Source organism: Mesocricetus auratus, unplaced genomic scaffold (assembly GCF_017639785.1).
Source record: "Mesocricetus auratus isolate SY011 unplaced genomic scaffold, BCM_Maur_2.0 Super-Scaffold_100676, whole genome shotgun sequence".
Classification (NCBI taxonomy): domain Eukaryota; kingdom Metazoa; phylum Chordata; class Mammalia; order Rodentia; family Cricetidae; genus Mesocricetus; species Mesocricetus auratus.
Genome location: NW_024429266.1, coordinates 106386210 through 106396153, shown reverse-complemented (window position 1 = coordinate 106396153; position 9944 = coordinate 106386210). Strand labels below are relative to the sequence as shown.

General features: G+C 54.4%; 1 protein-coding gene across 1 annotated transcript; it reads right to left on the bottom strand.

Annotated features, from left to right (window-relative positions):
* Window positions 1-331: 331 nt before the first annotated feature.
* Window positions 332-9942, bottom strand: Atg9b (autophagy related 9B). Its single transcript, XM_040737108.1, is given in 18 exon segments — window positions 332-768; window positions 935-1073; window positions 1156-1279; window positions 1452-1548; window positions 1704-1837; window positions 2011-2247; window positions 2656-2835; window positions 3059-3215; window positions 3381-4135; window positions 5455-5596; window positions 6161-6322; window positions 6652-6716; window positions 6836-6879; window positions 6999-7410; window positions 7412-7625; window positions 8403-8555; window positions 9056-9150; window positions 9783-9942. Coding segments are annotated over 15 exon segments (2904 nt in total). The 5' UTR covers window positions 8456-8555; window positions 9056-9150; window positions 9783-9942; the 3' UTR covers window positions 332-768; window positions 935-945.
* Window positions 9943-9944: the final 2 nt, after the last annotated feature.

Sequence of the window (9944 nt, the reverse complement as noted above, 5' to 3'; positions counted from 1 at the left end):
CGTGCAGCACAGCCGTGAGCATCTTTACTGCTTAAATCACACAGGATGAGGAGCCCCACCCACTTCCTCCGCCATCACAGCAGTGCAGACGTCCAAAAACAGCAGCCGTCTCTAGTTTTCCACTCACAAGTCTCCATTATCCCCAACCTAGTCCCACAGGAACTCAAAGGGGAAGCTGACAGGAAGCCTCCCTGCCTTCCAGGCACTGTGCTCACTGATGCCTGACACTGAGCTTGGCCGCTGCCTGGCCCTGCCCTCCACCTTGAGGGCACTGGGGTCCTTCCCACGCAACTACCCCACAAGAGCCAGCTGGTACTAGTGGCCTCTTAGCCTTACTTGTGGGACCCATCTCCTCCACAGTTATCTCCTACTCTTTGTTCTTACTTGTGGGACCCATCTCCTCCACAGTTATCTCCTACTCTTTGTTCTTACTTGTGGGACCATCTCCTCCACAGTTATCTCCTACTCTTTGTTCTTACTTGTGGGACCCATCTCCTCCACAGTTATCTCCTACTCTTTGTTCTTACTTGTGGGACCCATCTCCTCCACAGTTATCTCCTACTCTTTGTTCTTACTTGCAGGACCCAACTCCTCCACAGTTATCTCTTACTCTTTGTTCTCTGGGCAAGCTCCTCTTTGACTCCCAGATCATGACCAACTAAAACACCATGGGGCCTGCCATCTGGGGTGGGAACAGAGCTCAAAAGATGACTCTGTATGTCTTTCCATGCCACCCCACCCAATTTCCTGCAGTTGGAAAGCCAGAACCTGTGGGAGGAAAAGGCTGTTAGTGTTAGCAAGCATCCCAGGCACCTGGTTCTAGAGAGACAGCCCCACATCCTAGATTCAACTAGTGTCCCCATCCCTCCAAAACTGACCCCAGACTAGTTTCTGTACCCTTGCTTCCTGGAGCCCACATCCAGGCAATACTGACCTGTGGCATCATCAGTCAGTGCAAGGGGTCTGGTAGGGCTCCTTCTGAGTGTCTGTGGTCTCCTGAAAGTGCTTTGGAAACAGACTCCGGGCCCTCGGGTTACCCCACTGCTGTCTTGGGCTGGAAGCAGGACTAGAGCCTGGGGACAATGCCATTGGGTGAGCAGGGTCATGATGCTTAAGAAACACCAAGATCTTGCCTCTGTCCCCTACCCTCCTCACCATCACTTGACCAAGATGGCTTCTCCTCATCTGGTGAGCCTGGCTGTGAAGGGCTGGACCAAGGCCTGGGTGGGGAGGAGGCTGAAGCCTCTCCCCATGGTTCCTGCTGCTGCTGTTGATGAAGCTAGATGGAGGAAGAAGAATGAGGGACTCCCTCATATGCAAAAGTAGGGAGCAAGGTCAAGCTCCTCAACTAGGTACAGAGAGCTCATAGTTCCTGTTAAGTACTCTTTAGATTCTGGCCCCTTCCCCGTATTAATTTCTACTCACCTTCTTCCCATACTTCCACTACATACCTGATGTAGGTAAATGGCATGAAGGCTCATCTCAGCAGAAACAAGCTCTGGAAGCTGAGCCAGCTTCTGGCTCCCAGTGCCTCCTGGGGACACACAGCTAAAACAAGATTACCAGTCAAGAGACATCGCCCTCACAAAGGAAGGTGGGCCAGGTTGCACCCCATTTTCCAAGTGCCCTCAGCACCCTAGCACCCTCTCTTGGAGAGTCAACGCCAATCCAGACTTCTCTGCATCTCAGGCTCCACCTCTCACCTGGGGTCCTGGACCATTCGTGAAATAGAGGCAAGGAGGCTGGCTGTGGCAGCAGCAGGGCAGGGGGCTGTGGGACTAAGGTCCCTCTGGGGAGGACGGGGATTCACCAAGAGATTGGCCAGGAAGGCTTCAGGCTGAACAAAAGAGAACCAAAAGCATCAGAGTAGAAGAAGGGATGAGGGGAGTCCCAAGGAAGGCAAGGATATGGTACATTGATCTGACTACCAGGGTAACACCCAAAATCAAGAACGCCCAGGGAGAGAGGGAGGGTAGGAAGTGCAGAAGAGTAGACAGGCCTGGGACTCACCAGAGGGGATGTACAGTCACTGAGCACCCCTGGGGTTGGGGGGCTTCGGGTTGAGGTAGCACCCCAGGCAGCCGCATCTTGCTGTACCCGGCCCCGAAGGTGTCCGAGGAACTTAGAGCTGTGCCCTGGTGGCTGCCATTGTGGATGTGCCAGGGAGAACCGCATTAAGGAGAGTTCAGTCTTTCCATCTTCTGCACGCTGAGAGAGTGAGGCTTCTGTCTGTCCCTCTGACAGCCACTGCAAGGAAGAGTCCTTCCGGCATTAGGGCCATCAAGACTCAGGTAGGTAGGACAGGAAATACTGCCCTAAGTTCCAGATGAAGGAAATTCAGGCTGTGCCTGGGACTTGTTCAGGATCATCCAGGATAGGGTATTGGGGCAGGACATGGGTGCTTAATCTCAGATACAGCCAGCTTTGATGTTTTGCCCGCTGTGCAGCCCTAGTTCCCAAAACAAGCCTGTGCTCCCCTCCTCACCCACTGGCTAGCCCCTTTTATAGGCTGGGGGGCAGCCTTTGCGTCCCTTTATTATCATTTTTCTAATGTACCAGAAACTCTGTAAAGGGTTCTATAGACCTCATGTGCTTTGGTAAGGCAAGCAAATGCCTGTTGAGCACAACTTTGCAAGGTCCGAGAAGAGCTCTAACCTGAGGGTGCCCATGGCGCTTCACATCCATTAGGGCAAAAGAACAGATGTCCCCAACACCAGCCACATCCACGGTGAAGTGATGAAAAAAGTCAATAATCTCCAGAGCACGGGGGCGAAACCAGAAGAGCAGAAACAGCGGGGTGAGGAGTGGAGACAGGAGTTCTTCCAGGAGGGAGACCTAAGGAAGCAGGGGTGAGGCTAAGCAGGGATTATGGAGAGGATCCCCCCAAGTAATCAGGGTCCGGAGCCTCCAAGAACACTCTCTTAGATCGAAGGCTTTCAACCACTCACTCCGAAGCCACCTCAGGGACCCAGCCCCACGCCGTGTGGCCCACAACTTATCCCAGACTGCTTGTTTGGACCAGGTCTACTCCACAGCCCCTTGCAGGCCGGGCACTCACTGCTCGGTACTGAAGCAGCTGCGCCATCTGCCAGTAAGCGCTGGCCCGAACACCCACAGCACCAGGCTCCTCCGGGAGGTAATGCATATGTGCGAGGGCCGCCTGCAGCAGAAGCTGCGAGGGACGCCCCTGGCACTGCTCCTCTGGAATGAAGGACCTGGAGGGCAGGCAGGACAGGGATAAGGGATGCGGTTAGGAAGACCTGCAAGTAGGATGCAGGGCTGAAGCTGTCGGAAGGGTTCGCTCAGGTAAAGGAAGCCTGCGCCCAGGTCACAGAAAGGTCACACACCAATTATCTCCTCCCTATTATGTGCAATCGAACCTGGCCACTGTGGCTGTGACCCCAAGCGCTGTCATGGTAGTGAGCACGTGCTCCACGGCCAGCACGTCCTCATCATAGATGGTGAGCACCAGCAGCGCGGCAAAGAGCGCCCCGGAGAAGAAGACCAGTTGGCGGGCCAGCAGCGCACGCAGGGGCGCAGAGGGCTCGGCGGCACGGAGGAAGGCAGCCGCCGGCCGGTAGGCACGGGCCAGGCGCGCACGCAGCTCGTGAGGTAGCTCGTTGAAGTGGCGAAGCTGCAGGCGGGCCAGGCGGGACCAGCGGCGCGCCCCGAAGGCGCCAGGCTCGCGCCGCAGCAACTCCACGTGGCTGTAGAAGGCGTAGAGCACCTGCCAGGCCAGCACCAGCGGGCTCAGCGCCAAGTTCACGGCGGCCAGCAGCAGCACAGAGCGCCGCCAGCGTGAGGCCAGGACGCCCCGGAGGTCACTGCGCTTGTAAGCTTCGGGAAGCTCCCAGCCCCCGCGGAAGAGCGAAAAGGGACCGCGGAAGAGCAGCAAGTCCACGTTTAGCGCCAGGCCGTGGCTGAGGAAGGCTACGCTGCCACCCCAGGGCAGAGGACAACGGGCAGGCAGCAGGCCTTTGTTGGCCAGCGCCACCTGGTAGTTGGTGTAGCGCAGAATGCGGTGATGAACGTCCAGTTCCGTCAGCGGCCTCGGCTGCACACACAGCCCACCGCTCCTCTGCAGCTCCAGGAGGCGGGACTGCACCTCGGCCCAGGGTATCGAGCTGAGCTCCTCCTGAGGAGAGGGGGACAGGGGAGCCTAGGGACCTGTATTCCCCTCCACAGAGATACGCAACCTCCATGACCCAGTGAGCCGCCTGCAAACCCTGGTGGCGTCTTTCTGCCTTCTATCCCTTCTGCTAACAGAAGCACTTCTCCATTCTTTCCGCCACTTTCAGTTGTTCTGCTCATCACTGCCACTCACTCATGTAGCCGTTAGTCATATGCTTCCGGGTAACCCCTATTTAGTAAACTTCAGGGATTGGGACCTGGCTTCCTTTTCTTTTTTTTTTTTTTTTTTGTTTTTTTTTTTTTGTTTTTTGTTTTTTTTGTTTTTTGAGACAGGGTTTCTCTGTGGCTTTGGAGGCTGTCCTGGAACTCGCCTGGTAGTCCAGGCTGGTCTCGAACTCACAGAGATCCGCCTGCCTCTGCCTCCAGAGTGCTGGGATTAAAGGCGTGCGCCATCAACGCCCGGCCTGGCTTCCTTTTCTGAGCTCCCTTCAATCCCATATATAAAAGAATGGAACCTCTGCTCCCTTCTCACTGCCTTCTACCCGTGCAAGCTTTGAGAAGCACGGTAACACTCACCACGCTCCAGACCACTCTGTACTATCACAACCCCGCCTGCGGCTGTGCCTGGGGGAAGAGTGCTCCCACACTTCCTCTGGAGGGATCCATGTGAGCCTCAAGCCTCGGTTTAGCCCAGTCTTCCCAGTATTTCCTCAGGCCGAGCCTCCCTCCGCAGCTCCTCCCAGCACAGGGAGAAAGAAAGGGAAGGGCGAGAGGGAAGAAGGATGGGGACTTCCTACTCCAAAGGGAACAAGGAATGGGGACTAAAGATGTCATAACAATAAACTCGGGGACAAAGCTACAAAGGACACGACCAGGAGACTGAAGAGATCAAGAGAGTGGCTTTCATCTCAGGTGCCCTAGAAGGCCCTATGTCAGGCAAGCAAGCCCATCTCCACTGCCTACAGTGTTTACCTCACTTCCCGCCCAGAGGCTTGGTTGGCCTGACCTTCCTCACCCACTCAGGATGCCTCCTGCTTTAGGAAGCCCAGTGACAGCCCTTCCTCTAAACACCATTGTTTTTCACCACCAGCATGTGACTATAAGTCACAACATATGACCCATCTGAGTAAAGGAGGTTCCACGAGAGTCAGAGCCATGTTTGCTAAGTGCGGGTGCCAGTGCCTCCAGACATTACTCAAGGCCCAGCGCAAGCGTCATTCCGCCTCAATCTTTCTGCTCCTCGAAGTAGGTCCTTCTAGGTCCTTCCATGCTTATGGCCCCACTCTCTCCTGTCCTCTGACCATGCTGTCACACCAGGCTTACTGGGGGAATGTGCAGGGCCTCCCTGTAAAACACTTGGATGTCCCAGTAGCTGAAGAGGTTGCAGACTGAACGAAGCAGCTGGAACAGCCAGAAGCCAGCGGCCAAGATGAGGAGGAAGACCAGCAGAGGACTGTCATGGATCCTGTAGGAGGTGGGACAGGAAGGGTGACAAGAAGGTGGGAAACCCACAGAAAGAAAATGGTGGCAAACACCTGCAGGTCTCAGTGGGGCTGGAGGAGGGTCCTCAGTGATCTCATCAAAAATGCCTGCAAAGTCAACACTTTTCACAAACAAACACTCATGCTGTCTGCTTTTCATATTCTCGTTCTCCCATGGGTGTACATTGGAGTTTTCCAGAAGTGACATCCCATGTAATGTGCATTTGTGCATTCCTAAGTTTTAAAGCCGTCGTCAGGGCCGGGGATGTGGCTGAGTGGAACAGTGCTTGCCCAGCATGCCAAAAGCCCTGGGTTTGCTCCCTGGCACTAAAAATAAACAATTGTCCTCACCATTAACTTCTAAGAAGGTAAACAGAAATGTGACTCATAACAGAAGGCTCTTTGAAATTCTCATCAACTTGGGGTATGTTTTTAAATACGCCAAGCACTTTGAGAGTTGATCTAGACCAAGGGGCAGTGTAGGGAGGTTCCTTTCTTCCATCCTTTTGTGAGTTTAATCCAGAGGCACCCACCAGACTGTCACTTACTTCTCTGCACACTGGGCTGAGGGCAGAACAGCATCTGACAAGGTCACTTTGCTGTGCAATGGTCCAGGTCTTGTGTGGTTCTTTGGCTGGTTGTTGAAGAGAACGCTGTAATCCACACAGCGAAGGAGGAAGGTTGTGAAGGCGACGATGAAAATGAACTGTCTGAGAAGGGGAGACAGGGAGAGGACACTGGTCAGGCCTAAAGGCAAGGTGGGTTCCTCGCCCGTCGCCAGACAAGCTGAGGCTCTTAGGCCTGTCACCCTTCAGAGCCCCAAGGTTAGAATGGAAAAGGAGAGGCGGGGCACAACCCTGAACTTGATCTCCAGCACCACATAAACTGGGTATGGGAGGACACGCCTGTAATTTTAGCACTTGTGAGGTAGAGGCAGGATGAATAGGAATTCATATCTATCCTGGAATACACGAGACTCCAGCTCAAAAACAAAAACAAGAGGAGAGAACAGAATTTAGGGACAGGACAGGCTTCTCACCCCAGCTGGAAGACATCCTCCAATAGGATACAGGCAAAACCATTCCGCTGGTGGTAGCTGTAGATGTGGCAAGTTTGTCAAGAAATGTACCTGTCTATGAACTCTTCCTTAAGAGACGTCCCCCACTCTCTCCTGATCTACAGTCCCCCACCGTGATCCTCTACATGCTGGGCACAAAGGATATCTTGGTGAAGAAGCTGTCCAGGTTCTGGATGTGATGCCAGGAACCTAGGTACAGAGAAACAATCGCAGGGCTTGGCATCACCACCTTGGTGATTAGGTCCTCTACGTAAACCCAAACCCTGGACCTCCAACCCACTCAGTCTCCCAAACACCCCCACACTTACCACGGAGTCCTTCAGGCACATGAAGCAAGGGTTGATGGTCCTCCCCGTGGAGGGGTGAATCTTGGGACCCCTCAGGGTCACAGTCCTCTAGCCGTTCATAATCCTGCTCAGGGATCAGAGGACCTATCCGCAGCCCAGGATGGTCCTGGGAGCACCGGCAGGAGGGAAGGGGAGTGACCGAGGCCAGGGGTGGGGAGGAGTGGGCCCCCCATGAGGGGGAAGCAGAGGTGGGTGTCATTGTGGGGTGGCTCTGTGTTGGGGGTGTGGCTGGGGTGGGTGAGGCATTGTGTGAAAGTTGAGAAGCCCCTGCCTCCCGAGTCACCAGGCAAGGGGACCTTGAGGCAGGAGGAGACAGTGAAGAGGAGCAGCTTCTTGTACGAGGGGCAGGGGACAGAGAGAAGACAGAGATCCTCCCTCCCCCCAAGTCCCCGACATGGAGAAGCAGGCAGCGGCAGTGCCATAGGGAGCAGAGGCACTGAGCTGGGCCCCAAGTCTCCCCACCGCCCCCGCTGCCTCCTGCTCCCCCCCCACCCCATTCGGCTCACCATCAGGCGACAGCTTCTCCTGAGAGGTTGAAGGGACTGGGCTGCTGCTGTTTCCACAGAGGTCTGTGAAGCTAAGCAGAGACTACAACAGGGACAATGACAACAACAGCTCCAGGTGACTCAGGCTGGGCAGGCCTCAGGCATGCCAGCCCTCAGCCACCTGTGTGATCACTCACACTTCTTGCAGGGCAACCTGGGGCCAAGGCCCAGCCTCCACACCTTGGAGGGACACCAGTTTGGGAGGCAGGGGTTCAAGAGATCTTGAGACTAGAAGAGACACTTGTAATCTCTGCTGTCAGCCCCTGAGGGCACAAGTGGTTAAGAGAAGGAAGATACAACAAACACAAAAAAAGAGCAAAATCCTTCAGAGGACTGTGGAGTCTTGGGAATGGATGTTAACCCTTTCATGCCCTCCACACCTATAGGCGCTGACCAATAGAGAATGACTTCAGACTCCCTGGCCACTCAGGTTTCCCAGCACTTAGGAGGAGACAGAGACAGCAGGATCACAGGTCTGAAGCCAGCCTGAGCTACATCCGACCCTATCTGAAATACATATTTTTGTTTCTCTGAGTGAAAGAGGGGAGACTTGACTTTAGGAAACAACGGGAAGGGAGTTAAAGGAAGGAGCGCTGGCCATCTTGGATTTGAGAAATCATTTCAGGGGCTTCAAGTAGAAAAGCCCGGCTCCTTGAGAGTCCCATTGTGTCCTCTTTATGCTCCTGAACCCTGATACGCTCTCCTCCAAGCCCTGACCTGGGGATAGACTGGCTGAGTGGAGTTAGGAGCACGGTGTGGGTATGCGGGGGGGGGGGGGGGGGGTACACTGGATGAGCTGAGTTCCTTGTTGTTGCCTCACCAGGGAGGAGGAGGAGGCCCAGGTGACTGTTCTGATGGCTTGCCCAACGCCATTCCCAAGGTCCTGAGTCACCAAGTGCCCTAGCTGAAGCCCATGCCTGAGACGCTGACTTGGCTAGCAGGTGCCAGAGCTTTCGGGGCTTAGGCCAGTATCCTAAAAATGGAGAGGAACATGGTGCTTCTTAGAATGTTTCCTGGAGGGGCATGGAGGACATTCATGGAATTTCCCACAAGTTTGGCTCAGGTGGCTTGATTTTCTTATTTTTCTGCCTCATTTCTGGCAGAGGAATTGTCACAATAGCCCATGACTTCCATGCCTTTGTGGCTGGGCAAGGTAAAGAACTATGAAAACCTTTTTACAAGTGACAGAATAGAATCGGGGGTGGGGATTCCTATGATCTTTCTGAGACCTCTAAAGAGGTTAAGTGAGGTTTTAACTGGTACCTCCCTGTGATGTTACTCACACAGCATACTTGTTTAAGACTATCTCTACACACACCCTGATCTCCTCAGCCCAGTCTCAAATTCGGGCCCATTGCTCCATCCAGTTTCACCCTTAATTCCTATATCCACCGCATCCATTTTCCTCCCTCAGCTCAAGCCATTTTGAATCTCGGAAGCACCAGTAATGACCACAACACTAGCAGCACTCACAGCAATGTTCAAATGTCCAGGCGAAATTACCGGAGAGCAGAGGCAGGCCGGTAGCAGCGCCCCCTGGTGACCAGTGAGTGCCAGAGAGTTTTTCCCTGACAGAGGGGAACAGGAAGGAGTCAGAACCACTCCCACCAGGAAGCCACAGCCCCGTGGGGGAAGCAGTTAAGGAAATAATTACAGAGAAGGCTAGGTGACTCAAGCTTGTAATCCCAGCACTGGGAAGGAAGGATGGCGAGTTCAAGACAAGCCTGGGCTACCAGGGGAGTTTCAGGCTAACCAGGGCAAGGCTCGGTTAGGGGTAGCATGGGGGGAAATTACAGCCAAAATAAGTGCCCCACGGGTGCAAGCGCCGCTCGCTCTTGGGCTGGAGCCTTAGGCCAGTGATTGAGACGCAAATGAGGGGAGAAACTGTGGGCTGCACCTCGATAAACTTCGTGACCTCCACGCTAACAATCCAAAATAATAGAAGATGACTATCAGGACCCGTCGGGGCGTTTTTTAATGCATGCGGCTCAAGTCTCCAAGAGTTGGAGACTAAAGTGACGGCATGTCACGTGCGTGCAGGTCGCTTGCTGTGTTTTAAACTCCCCAGCCTATTTTCCCACATTCCTCTCGCAGGACCAGGATTCTACACTCCCTGAAGACGCCAGGGCACGCAGAGACGATCGGGACTATCCCTAGGAAACCGCCCTCAAGTCGGAAGCGTCAGGACAGCCCCGGATACCAGAAGGCACGCGACACACTCTCTGACCATCACCCGACCCTGCGAACAGGAAGTAGCCAGAGCAGCTTCGGCTCTGTCCCGCCCCAGCAGACACTTAGTCCAATCACAGCTTTGCAGCAGGACTGATGTGTCCTTCCTCCAATCACCGCCTAGGTGCGAAGG